Below are 14,416 nucleotides of genomic sequence, written 5' to 3'. Positions count from 1 at the left end.
GAGCTCATGATGAACCGTGTTCACTATAGTGGGGTTTGACTGTATATTCTTCTTATATTCTTATTTTTTCCTTTATTTTCTTATTTTTTCATGCAGTTGTAAAGAATCACAGCAAATTAGGTTTTTTATGAAATTATTGTTTATTGGCAGTCATGACTTCGTCTTTTTTAAGAAATAGTTATTTGTCTGAAGACGTCATGCAAAAGGTGATCTAAAATTTGAAATACAACTATTCAAAAAGTATTTTGAAATTTTTCTTAAGGCTAAAGGAAAAGTAGATATCCCTAATATAAACTGTAAGAAATTTAGCAAAAGTAATGTTTAAACTTACCTGATAGACTATATACATAGTAAAATATATTTATAAATAATATTTACATAAAGAAATTTAAAAATGGGGAGAAAAAGTTCTTCACAATTTCCTTTTCCTAGTTCTTTTTATGCGAGTAGAAGATTGTTATAAATTTAATCAAATATTAAGCTTTTTTTATGGGTGGATCTTTTCCCTTTCATTTTTATCTTGTTGCATCCGTATTTTAGTTATTATATTTCTTTTCCTTGTAAGTTATTTAATTGCTCATATAAAGAGTTGAAAAGCTTTTTCTTCGTTTAAAGTTATTGAAGGTTTTTATTTTTAGTTTCCTTTTTTAGGTCAAATATTTACCATATTTTTAGTTGTTATTGTCTGAAATGTGAAAATGTCGACTACTTCAGATTTTGCATAATTTATGCAGTCTGATTCTAATTGTATAAAAAAAAACTATGGTTATATCTCTAAATTATTGCTTAATGAAAACAGAAATATATTTAGTGTCATAAGAAAGTTTTAACTTTTTTTCGTGGTTTACCAAATGTATGTATGATTATATCAAAGCTTCTTTTAGCTTTCAAAAAATATATAACTGTTGGGTATATCAGTTAAAGTATTGCTTTTTTCAAAAATATTGTGGAAAAACTTCTCTGCTTCTATAAACACTAAGCAGAAACATTGCAGAATGCCACGGGTAATCATTGCTGCAAGTTAGAATTTCTGGTATAAAAATTTATTGAATACAATTCTAAAACTTAAATCCTTCAAACTCTTGCCTCTAGGCTAAGTTTCAATGAAATCTACACACTGAGCACTATTTTCTTTATAAATATTGTGGATAAAATTTATTTTTGGGTGTAGGTAAAAACATTATTTATTTATAAAGGTAGCTGTATATTTGTAAAAACCTGGAACCAATGCCCTGAAGTAAAATTACCCTCATGCATTTATCATTCACAACCCCAAGCTGAACTGGGGACCTCTCCTTCTTCTTGCCTTTTTTTTTGGGGGGGGGGAGTGACTTATTTCATAGAACCAATTGATTTTTCTACTTTGAGAATGTAAGCATGTTTTATCATAAGCACATATTATTTTAATTTAAATAAAATTTTGTGTGTGAAAAACTATGAGTTAGTTGCAGTATGTTGCACAAAGCCTTTACAACATAAAACTATGTATTCAATTTTTAATGTGTGTCTTCTCTGTGTCTGCTAGTAATGGTTGAGTACTGTAAAAGTTTGGTTTATTTCCAAAATGCATAGAAATCCAATTTTATGCTTCATGTATTAATCTAGTTTAGCAATATAAAGACATGCTTTTAATAATTTTTTATTGCTAACTAATGAAAATAGCTTTGTTATTACAATTTTAAATTTTGTAAAAACTATTTTTAAAATAATGCATGGTTAAGTAAAACTAAATAGTGTAAAAAGCACAAATAATGACATAAGAATGGACTTGTTCGATAAACAACGTTCTTGTTTATCGAACCCAAACTATACTACTGCAGCAATTCCTTTTTTTTTTTTCAGTTATGGGACCCTAAATAGTCTGCCTTCTTTTGGTGGAACCCTCATGCTCATCAGCAAAACTTAACAAATTAATTAAAGAAATATAATTAGTTATTTTGAAAATTTTAATGTGAAGATTGCAATTTTTTTTTGTCACCTTAAGTTTTTGAAATTATGTTTTCAGTTAAGTTTTTTAAACGAAAAATATTTTTTATAAATGTTGGAGAATAGTTGCCAAGGAAGCATGTTTTGTAATTATTAAATTTAGTTGTTTTATTTTGAACTGATGCAGTTTTTTATGTATTCATGTTCTTTTCATACTTTATTCAACCTATTCTATTTTTTTTTTTTAATTTCTTTTTTTGTCTCTGGCATTTTACTTTCATTTTGTAAGAATAACCAAAATATCATATAGATAAATATTTTGTGATTGCCTATGAATGTAATAGGGGTTTCAAATCTTATTACTGGTTTTAAAAAGTCCTAATCCTTGGAACTCGTGGGACCCTTCAATAAAACCCTAGGGTTCTGCGGAACACTGTTTAGGAACTGCTGTTATAATGAGTTTATTCTTGGGTCAATATTTTTACTTTATTCATGTTTTTAGCTTTATTTAGATGTATCACAAAGAATACACTAATCATTATTGTTTATGGTAGATATGTTTTTTTTTCTGAATTTATAATTTGAGTTAAATTATTATTTCAGCTGTGCCATCCTCACAAGATTCATTACCAGGATCTAAAGGTTTAGAAGAATTAGAGGAGATCTCAAAATCTCTTCTTAAGAAGAGCATGCCTTCTTCTGTGAAATATGATTTTCCTAGGTTGGTTTGATTTAATTTCTCATTATTTTTTGTAAATGCATGCATGCATGTAATTTATGGAATGCATGTAATTAAAAAATGAATTTCTTAGTTTGTCTGTGCATCAATTTGTTAGGAAATGGTAATAGAGATCTGAAATTTGGTATGTTATTAATTCATATAAATCAAAGTTTTTCTTTTAAAAAATTTTATGGGGTTAACATAAAATGCAAATCTTTTTAAACTTTAAAAACTATAACAACTAGATAAAAATGTAATATTTCAGTAATTTTCCCAATTTCTTGAAAGTTTTCTGAAAAAAAAAAAAAACAATAGTGCTAACTCTCATTTCTCTCAAAATCCTACGAAGAAATTTAGTTTATGAATTATACTAAGAAAAAATTTCTGAATAGTAGAATAATAAATTTAAGTAGTGGGAGCTTATTTGTTATGTATAATAAAATTAAGATCTGTCTGCATAAAGTTTAAAATACACTAATTTTAATTGCAGCCTTTAATTCTTGCTTAACAATTAGTATTAAATAATCGAAGGAAATTTTGTATTAAAAAATCTATGCTTTTTAGTTATCTTTTTTTTTTTAAATTTGTTTTTTAGCAGTACTCCACAAAAAGTTCCATTGAGCCAGCTAATGCAACAGCAGAAAGCTCAGCCTAAAAATGACATTCCAATTTCCACTTTAGACAAAAGTAACTTCCTATCGAGTTCACCTTTAACAGCTGACAAAGTATCCCCATCTTGCAGTCCATCTCATATTCTCTCTCTGAAAGATGTCTTTGTTCCCCTGGAAACTATTCAGCCAGGTTTTTAAAAATTATTTTGATTTATTATTAAATGATAGTTTTTTTTATTGATTCTATTCACATGATAGGTAGTACTCTGCTTTATTTCCAGCTAAAAGTTTGAGTTGTATAATTTTGAAAACTTTCAGTATATTATATGGATGAAAAGAGCTATCTGAAAAGTTTTTTTAATATGGTGCAGCATTAAGTAAAAAAATTCAATATTATGTAAGCATCATGTAAAAAATTTCTCTTAATGATTAGTAATTCTCTTTATTATCTTAATGATAAGTAAAAAAATTTGGAATACTATTTTAGCAATAAAGTAAAAACATTATCTTATAACAGTCTTACTTTCAAAATTTGTCTTTAAAGGGACAAGAGACCAAATTTGAAATATCTAATTATAACATTCTTACAACCCGAAAAGATAAATAAAAAATTGAATAACCTTAAACTACCAATAGAATCAACTCTAGATATAAGACATAAACTTTATCTAAGAATATTGCAGCTTTTTTTTTTCTTCAATATTGTTTACTAGTTTAATAATTCATATATTTTTTTAATGCAAATATTTTTTAGTCTTTATCAAATAAGCCTATAAAAAAAAACAATCTTTTGCATTAAATTGAACTTTAAAAAAGCATTGAAGTTAATCAAAGCCCCGAATCTAAAAATGCTATATCCTTATTACCTCAGCCACAAAAAATTATCTAACCTAAAAACTGTAAAAATAAATACATTTCTAGAAGAAACTAATCTCAGAACCTTAAGATAAACAGATTCTTCTACTTAGGAAATAATTGTGTTACTAATACTATTTTAATAAAGAATTTTGTCATTTTCAGTTATATTTAAACAAGCCTTTCTTTTGATTTAATTCTTTTATCTTGTTTAAAAATTAATTCATCTCTAGAATTTTTGATAAATTTAGTGATGAATTTATTAAATACATTTTTTAAAAAAATCAGGAAATTTGAGGTTTGAAAAATAATAGATTTTAACAGTTACACAATTTAAATTAGCTTATATTTTACAGTAATATATTCAATTTTATTTAGGGAACTAGGGTTTGTCTGGAAAGTTGCTTTCCTAGAAATACAAAATTACTTATAATTTTTTCCCTTAAATTTAAAAATTTTGTTCCTAATCTAGCGATATAATGATTGTTCTTATGCTTATCCATAGGTATTTTACGAGCTGTAAAGCTGAATTGGAATAAGGAGGAAAAGAAATTATAACTCTCATTTTATATTTAAACTGAAGTCCGATATACTTTAAAACCATCATTCTAATTATGCAATGTATAGTAATTACTTTATTTAATTTTTCAAAAACCTTGTTAATAATAGAAAAATATTTGGTTGAAGGAAAATTTTTTAAATCTTTTTTAAACTAAACTGTAAGCTTCAATTTCTAATATTCTAATAGTGTGTATTTATATCGTTATTTTAATATACATAGCGTCGCTATTAATTTCCAGGACTGATTTACATACAGAGATCCAAGAATTTGATACATAAATTTCTGGTAGCCTGCAAAAATAATCGCACATTTCCATTTTTTAGTTTTACTTCTTAACACACTGATTTTATTGTAAATCCTTTTGGTTTTTCAGAACTTATTTTTGGAGATACTATCGTAGAAATTATTGTTGAGACATAGATTTTTGAAATCCTGCTGCATGTAATCTAATATTATTAATGTAGGAAAATTTTGTATCATGCATTTAAATCATAACATTTTAAAGCACTCATTGGCTTTGTTTAAATTTCGCTATGAATTCACTGTTTATATATATATATATATATATATATATATAACTTTTCCCATTGATTTCTAAATAATTTTAAAAATCTTGATGCTTTTAACAAAACTAAAACGACTCGTGAGTCTCGAATCGTTGATATGAATTATCATTTTAGATCACATTAGTTCGATTTTACATTTATTTAATGTCCATATGGTTTGCGATTTGAAGTAACCTCCTTCTGATGTAATAATCTTCTGGATTAGGCTGTAAAAATTTCACAAACAAGTCTCTAAGTTTAGAGAAAAGTGAGGTTAGATAAACCTAGAATAAGCCCTAAAGTTTTAAATGTTATTTTTTTTTTTTCAAAACATCAAAATGCTAACAAATTATGGCAAGATTACATAGTGTCAAAGAAAGTAATTTAGCTCTAATTTGTTTTGCTTTTTGATATTTTGAAAATTCATGGTTTCCTCTAGATTTACTTAAGCTCTCTTTTCGCAAAACTTTTAACTTTCGAAATACCAATATACAGTGAAACCTCCGTTAAGGGGACATTCATGGGACCAAAAAATTTGTCCATTTATGAGAGTCGTCCGTTTACGGGAAGGGTGCCCTAATAACGAAATTTAACACCGTAAATTGTTTTTAGAATATTCTCAAAGATGTAGAAATAATTAAATAATATCTACAAGGATACTGTAAATATCTACAAGAATATTTATTTAAACAATAAGAAAGATAAAAAAGAATATATAAAGAAGTTTGATATAAATACATAATTCTGGATGTAGCTACAGATAAATAAATATAATTTTCCTATTAGCATAGATACTCAAGTTAGACATATGATACCAAATAGGTGCATACTGTCTTCAGTCCGTTTCAATTATTAGGTTCACATTCCCTTACACCTACTTATCATTTGATAGGGAACATGGTTAATACCTTCTTGGAAAATAAACCTCCCATGATTCACAGAAAAAAAAGGAATGCATACCTGTAAGTCATGAGGACCTATGGAGATGATTATTCACAATTGATCAGCTATCAAGTGTCTGAATAAATGTTTCATTTATATACACACATCAAAGATTATACTTCTGTTCTCTTTTTTTTACCCCAGTTGTGTTAAATACAGTCTTCAAATTGATAAGAAAATTGAGGAAATTTTCAATGGGGAAGAAGCATTGAGAGAAGTCATTTCAACTTGAGGGGTCTCATAACCTGTGTGGTCCAGATGAAAAGATCAAAAGATGCCGATGTCAGAATTATTTCAGGAGTGCAGTACCATTTTCTCTCCTTTCTTTAAAAAGATAAGACAAGGTGACAGGAGAAAGATTGATTTTTCGGTGGTGAAATAGCCTAACAATATTTTTAGTTATGGATAAGGCAAAAAGTTTTATTTACATGCTTTAAAAATGGTGAAAAGTTGCATTTTTTTAGCTTGCAATTTATTAAGAAAAAGTAGTGTCCGGTTTGTAGAGATAAAAAACAACGTTTCAGGACCAAAATGACTCCGCGTCCGGTTACGGGAGTGTCAGATTTGCAGAGAATGTACGTAATGGTTTATTTATAGAAGATTCCCGGGGAATTAAAAATATGTCCGTATTGAAAGGCGTCCATTTTGCAGGAGTGTCCATAACAGGAGGTTTCACTATATATGGAGCAAAATTTGCCATGGAAAGTTTCTGTCACTGTAAAGAACATCCTCTTAAGAAGACTTAAGAATCATCTAAGAAAAGTTGTTTCAGAAATTTTTACAGCAAATCCAGTACTAATTTGTTTGCTTTTTGGTATTTTGAAGAAAAAAAATTCATGTTTTACTCTAGACTTACTTGAACTCTTTTTTCTCAAAAATTTAAATTTCGAAATACTAATGTTGCAAAATATGCATGAAAAGTTTATCCCATTGTAAAAAAACATTATCTTAAGCAGACTTAAAATTCCTCTTTAGAAAATTTATTTCAGAAGCTTACACAGCGAAATACAGAACTTTATAGTATCAAATGGAGGTTACTTTAAAATATATTAAGTGGAATTCACATTATAATTTTGAAGAGTAATAAATCAGTCCAAGAAATTAATAACTGTGCATTACATTATGAATGTGTTAATTGAGTGTATTTTAAACTAGGTAATATTAAACAACTCACCCTGCTTGAAAAAAACGGTCTGACAGTTGTTATCCACTTTGGGAAAGATTCACCCCGACCTGACGTTACTGTGATGGTTGTGTCGATCCTTAGTAAGAATTCTAGTCCTGTCAAGAACATCAGTTTCCAAGCAGCTGTTCCAAAAGTATTCCTTCAAACTCTTTTTACTTATTTTACGGTTGTCACTTGTTGCACTTTTTGTACTGTAAATAACTTTCGCTTTCTAAACGTCTGCAAAATTTCTATGACTTTTCTCTGTTTATAATTGAGATGTGTGTACACATACACCTCATATTAATATTTATAATAGGACATAGCGTCTTTAAAATGTGCTTAAAGGTCCTTATTTTCGATTTTGGTTTTTTAAAAGCCCTTAAAGGTGCTTTTTTTTATTGTGTGTTTGTAAAAAGTGCTTGAATTTTCCTTTTCGAAAATGAGATTTTTTTTTTTTTTTTACTGTGTCGATTTTTGCCACATATTATACAAAAACGCAGTTTTCACATTGCTCTATTCAGTGTTTTCACATTGCATTTTGGTGTACCGCCGGTCTGTAGCATAAGAAAGCGGCAATCATTTTACATGTTTGATTAAATACTTGCGGGTCCGCATATGCGTATACTGAGTTGAGTTCGATGAGATTCCAGCACTCTCATCTGCAACTCTGCTGCATTTTGCAAGATATTCATAATTCCAGGCTTCATTTTCCACCATCTGAAATTGAACCGAAAAATCTCTCGATCTTTTTACTATGACTAATATAATCAAGAAAAGAGTTCTTTGTCAGAAACAAGTTATTTTATCATGAGCATGTAAAGTCTTTGAAAATTATATTGCATTTTGCTAGTTTATATGGTGATTAAAAATATTTTTAAGTACTTAAAAGGTGCTCATTTTTTGTTGAAAGATTTGGCTACGCACCATGTTGGAATAGGGAATTTTGCAAAGGTTTAAAAAGTGCCCGTCTTTAGTTGCAAATATGAACATTTAATAATGCATTGCATTGACTTGCAATTAACACTAAGTAATCACTATTTCAACGTTATCGGCACTTAAATTAATTAAATTTATTATCTTATCCCTTTTTAGCCCTTTTTTTATTTAATGAAATATTGAACATTCTCATGAAATATTTTACTGTTTATTCAAAGCTTATAATCTAATTTATAGCATCTCTGTGAGAATAGCATTGCAGCTCAAAGAGCCTCATTTTATATTACCGGGTAAATAAAGTTTACTCACATGTGAAATCAAAGCTTAAATTGTAAATAAACAGCAATTAATGCATAAAATATATCTTTATTATTTAGGAGTTGAGTTACTTATTTTATACCCTTTAAATATCTTCACAAATTTAATATATTAAAGCAATTAAAGCATTTTTATGTTACAACTTATTTTGCCCCAGCCTGCAGTATAAATACTCTTTTCCTACAGGACAGTATTTTTATTAACATAAAGAAAATTTAGTATATTGAATTGTAGTTTAATTTAAATATTTTAAAACTATTTATTTAAAAGGCTTTGCGTTTGAGAAAAACAATAAAAACTGAAAATTTGTGCACCATCAGGTAAGAGTTCATTAAAGTTTACTAAGCAGTAAAGTTCGATTCGAATTTAAAATGTTCTACCATACCTCATGTATTACATTTTTAAAAAAATAACAATATCATTGTTTTTTTTCCACTTTAAAACAACTTTCTACTTTCATTTGTTACAAAAGCACTAATTTAAACACTAAGAACACATACTTCCTGATTGCTTTTAGCAGGTGCTGTTGTCATTTACTGCTCCGATTACCTAAAATGTGCAAATTTTAACTGAGAAATAAAACCTTTCTTCTACATAACTTAATATTTTTTAAAGAAAAGAATCTTAACTATACACTTTCTAAGCTCCAAAGTATGCCTGGTATGAAAATTAAACTACTGTGAGTATCATGCTGAAACTCCTATTTTAGAGAATATTCTAAGTTTATTTATTGTATTGTAAGTTCATTGTCTGCTATAAATGAACTATTATTTTGTACCTAAAATGATCTGTGATTATTGAGGTTGGTCAAGAGACTGAACCTAGTCTGTTATTTGGTTTATTTAACAGGCTTTGTACGTTATTGTTGCAAAGCCAATTTTTTTTTCTTTTCTAACAGAAGAGGTGCCTTCTCCTGCCTGAGGGACAAAAGTTTTTTTTTCCTCAATGCATCTAATTTTACATCATTCTTATTTAAAATAAAAACTCTTAGTTTTCGCTAAAAATTCTCATTATCTAAAACTATGAAGTAAGAAACTGAGATTACAGTCAATCCTTTTGACAATTATTATTTTATTTTAGTTATGAAAATAGTCTTTAAATTCAGGAATTATTCACTAATTTTTGATTGACACTTCAAAACTTAGTATTTTTGGAATGCTTGTATCATCTCTTTATTTCATATAATTCTTTAATTTCATTCATTCTTTAATTATATAATATTTATTTGAATTTAAGAACCATCCACTTATTGTTCAGACTTATCTTGTTTCAGTCTTCGGTCATCTTATGATAAAACAACTCAGTATTTTTGTTAAAATATTTATAGTAGCAATTATTTTTTTCTAGTTCATCAAATTGCAGTGAAAGCATTGTTTTTCTTATATTTTCATTTCATCTATTATAAACTGGAAAGTTCTTTTAAATGTCCTTTTACTTTAATCTCCAACTAGTTAGAATGTACAAATTTTAACTGCAGCTTTCTACTAGGTGACAATACAAGCTTAAATCATTTCCCTCCTGCTAGAAGTAAAATTTATCTCTTTATAATTACGTAATTGAACTTATCAATCAAAATTTAGACCACATTCTGACGAGAAAGAGTACTCAAAAATCAACTAAAGTGATTTAATATAAGAATACAAGTTTCTACTGTTTCCTAAATATTCCAAACAAATTTTATCCATCTTATTGCTAAATAAAGTTTTGACTACCTTCCAACATAAACTAACAGGCAAAAGACTAACAGATGAAAAATAACTAGACAAATGTTTTAAAAATATACTTATGAGTTACCTAAGTTCAGGGCTAATTGTGCTCCGGAAAAAATCCAGATTTCCGGACTTTTTGCTAACAGTGATCCGGAAGTTTCCGGAGATCGAAGGTCCAGGCGTTTAAAAAAATCATTGATCACGGAAGTTTCCTGAAATCAAATTTTCAAAGGTGGAACTTAAAAACACAGTTTATTTTATTTGTTTGTAAGGGAGAGCCAGAGATGTACTTTATAAGCTTATATTCATGGTTAATATTCATTTTTTTTATCAGTAAATAGTTGTTATAATCATAAACTCAAGAAAGAAAGACATATTTCTAAATTTTAATTACTTCTCCAGGTCATCTAGGTATGTGTAAGTGGTACAGGTACGTGTAAAATTTTAAAAATATTTTAAGCAAACTAAGAAATATTGAGAAAAAGAAAGAAAAATCTTGTTTTATTTTTTTCAATTTAAACTTTTTTTTTTCAACTCAAGAAATTTTTCGGAATTTTGACTTGGGCTCACAATCACCCCTGTAAGTTACTAATGATGCTGATAAGTTACCTGATTCCAATTGCATTTTGAACTAAAATAAAATAAAAAATTTTAAAAATCGTATGAGTCAGTCTGTAAATATATCTTTTCACTGTTTTTTATTATTATTATTTATGATTGTAAATATTTTTTTTTTTTTTTGCAGTCTATGAAAATTAAATTGCAGCCTCCATCTGCTACAGACTTGCCTCCATACAATCCAATTCTGCCACCTGCTACAATAACCCAAGTGATGTTGCTTGCAAATCCTCAAAATGTAAGTTTTTTCAATGTATTGTGTCTCTGGCTCTTTTTTTTAATAAATAAATAAAATCTAAGGATTTGCCTTACCCTTTCTCATCTTTGCTAAGTAACAACACATGTTTCATTTAACAGGAATGAGATTTTTCCGCTTTTTAGCAGATTTCCATCTTTTTCGCTTTTGTCTCTCGAATTCCAGCCTTTTTATCAAAAACTCAGATTCTCCAAATGTTTCTGTTTTTTTAAATAAATATTCTGCTTTTTCTGAAAATTCAACCGTTGAAATAAAATAATTATATTTATTTCCGGTTTTCCAAGATAAACAGAAAATTCAAACTACGTAGCTGCCAACCCTTCCGCATTTTTAATAATTTTAGCTATTTTCATCACTTTTACATTCAAAAAATAAGATTTTCCGCATTTTTACCCGCCCGCCAGATAGCTCATATTTTCATAATTCAGACGTCGCTGCATCTTAACACCAAAGGTTGATTTTCTTATTTACCTGATTTAAGAGTTGCGCATTGCAATTCTTATTCAGGATCGCACGTTGCAATTCTTATTTACAAGGTTTAAGAATCCGATATTGCTATTTTTATTTACACGTTTTTAAAATCCAATGTCGTGATTCGTTTATGCGGTTGTAATATCAAACATCAATTTTCGTATTTACATGTGATTTAAAAAATTAGGCTTTAGATATGTATTCACACGATTTACAAATTATGCATCGTGATTCATATTTACGTGATCTAAAAATTAGGCATCAGGATTTGTATTTTCTATTTGTATTTTGAGTTTTTTTACTAACCAACCTGGCAATACTGCTTCGTTGTTATCTACCTTTTCATTTTGGTTTCTATACCAATTCATTTTTAAACAAACTTATATACAAGGGTTTTGGATTTTATTTTATAACCATCGTTGAACAGCCGACCCAATTTGGGGTTTACGACTACTATTGTTCAACTCCGTAGCCTTTTAATTTTGAACCAATACAGAAGACAAGGAAACTCCTGGATCAAGTACCCCCAGAGGTATGATTTGTTATGGGATCATGGAGAACTTTGTGATTTGACAGATTTTCGCGTGCATCAATCACCATACCAGGGTTCCCACGGTCCTTGAGAGTCCTTGAAAGTCCTTGAATTTTTTTGTTGCTAAATTTAGGTCCTTGAAAGTGCTTGAAAAACGTCTTAGGTCCTTGAAAAACTTGATAGGTCCTTGAATTTGTCCAATACTGCCGGCGGCCCTTTTTATAAAACACCCGCGGATCTTTCTCGTTCTTTCTGTTTTGTTCCCGAGCTCTCTCACATGGTTTTTAATGCCACCGTTTCTAACCGGGCCTAGCGTCTTGGTGTCTGCCAAGCGCGTGGAGGACAGCAGACAATCAATGCGTCCCGGGCGAGACTCCATTTCATCTTCTGTCATATATGCTGTCGCATACGCTTAGATCTTTTTTCTTATCGAAACTGGAATACTCTCGAATTTTGTAACAATATGTACCTTGTAGTTTTCCATAAATTTGCCGTTTTACCATCCACACTTGTCCTTATGTTTGCGTCACATCAAAACTTTATTGCATCATTTCAAAACTTTATTGTAAAGCATATTCGCAAAGACACGGCTTCGTATTTGTGTTATGTAGTTTAGACTAGTTATGCCTGGGAAGTGCTATTTTAATCCCCAATGGATGGATAATCCAGCTTATAAAGAATGGATTTTATCGATGCCCGAAAAGAAGTTCAGAGCCAAGTGCCGATTATGCATGAAGGAGATCGATATCGCAAAAATGGAAGAATCTGCTCTGAAATCACGCATGAAAGAAAGGTAAGACAAAAAAGCAGTCTCATGCCCTGAGTTCTCTTTTTCCAAAGACATAAATATCTAATTCATCTGGTGTAAATACTCCTTCAACATCGTGTGCCCCAAGTGAAACAGAAACTTTAGTGGCCGAGGTAACATTGTCTTCTTATCTGGTCAAAAGGAATGTGCTTGATGCTGAAATTCTCTGGAGTCTGAAGTGCATCACTAGTAATTATTCATATAACTCCTGTGAAGGGATTAGTAAATTGTTCTCCAAAATGTTTGCTGATAGCTGTATAGCGAGACAATTTTCTTGTAGTGCCACAAAGTGAGCCTATTTGGGCTCCTTTGGATTGGCACTATACTTCAAAGGGACTCTTATAAATGAGCTGAAGAATGTTGATTGCTGTACTCTTTGATGAGACGTTAAATCAGTCTCTACAATCTAAGCAGATGGACATTATGGTAAGGAATTGATAGTAAAGTTTGCACCAAGTATCTTACCTCCCAATTTATGGGTCATATAACTGCAGAAAATATTTTGTCCTCTTTTTACAAATGCATGGATGATGGTTAAAAGCTCTCTAAAATACTTCAATTATCCATGGATGAACCCTATGTCAATTTGAAATTCTATGAGAAGCTTCAGTGTGAATTAAAAGAGAAATATTCCCACCAGGTCATATTGGCAGTTGTGGATTACACATAACGAATAATGTTAAACATTGTGAAAATGGGATATGTTCCATCTAATTTTTTTTTTCAGAAAGAATTGTTGCTGCATAACATTTAGAGAAGGTTGTGTAAATTATGGATGAATTAATTTTAGGTCATATTCATTGGCAGTTGTGGATTACACATAACGAATAATGTTAAACATTGTGAAAATGGGATATGTTCCATCTAATTTTTTTTTTCAGAAAGAATTGTTGCTGCATAACATTTAGAGAAGGTTGTGTAAATTATGGATGAATTAATTTTATAATTTCAGAAACGATGTTTAATAGAGGAGAGGAGGGGGTTATGGAATAGTCATGGAATATGGAATACCTAAGATTTAGCTCTGTCTTTCATGCAGCCTTCACGTGGAAATACACAGGATTAAAGGATTTCACCATTAACACCTCATTACCATTAGTTATAGATTGTGCTGAAAATGATTTTGTGAATTAATATGTAAAACCAGTAGGGTTGTTTTTAAAAAAATATAAATGATAGTCCATAATACATATACTCTCTTCTCTCTATATAGGCAAAGCATTTAGGTATTATATTTGAAATTAATTATTGCCACAACAAGCATTGTTGCTTCTAGTTAAATAGAAGAGAATAATTTTTAAAATTGGTCTTAGATTAAGGTCCTTGAAAATTTTGTTGAGGTCCTTGAAAAGTCCTGGAAAGTCCTTGAATTTCAATCTCATCATAGAGTGGGAACCCTGCCATACATACCGAGGTTTGACAAAATAATGGTAAGTGG

General features: G+C 29.3%; 1 protein-coding gene across 2 annotated transcripts in view; it reads left to right on the top strand.

Moving 5' to 3' along the window:
- Gga (ADP-ribosylation factor-binding protein Gga) overlaps window positions 1-14,416 on the top strand; it is a 41,220-nt gene that overhangs the window by 22,806 nt on the left and 3,998 nt on the right. The window contains exons 12-15 of one of the 2 annotated variants that reach the window (XM_087168710.1): window positions 2,530-2,647; window positions 3,246-3,448; window positions 7,318-7,481; window positions 11,039-11,149. In XM_087168710.1, coding sequence (XP_087024836.1) covers window positions 2,530-2,647; window positions 3,246-3,448; window positions 7,318-7,481; window positions 11,039-11,149 — 596 coding nt within the window. Of the gene's footprint in view, window positions 1-2,529; window positions 2,648-3,242; window positions 3,449-7,317; window positions 7,482-11,038; window positions 11,150-14,416 lie in introns of both variants that reach the window. The other variant, XM_087168704.1, reaches the window with a different exon arrangement.

Source organism: Parasteatoda tepidariorum, chromosome 1 (genome assembly GCF_982258835.1).
Source record: "Parasteatoda tepidariorum strain Cologne lab strain chromosome 1, Ptep-v5.0, whole genome shotgun sequence".
Lineage (NCBI taxonomy): Eukaryota > Metazoa > Arthropoda > Arachnida > Araneae > Theridiidae > Parasteatoda > Parasteatoda tepidariorum.
Note: the sequence above shows the minus strand (reverse complement) of the source record. Positions and strands in the feature narration are given on the sequence as shown.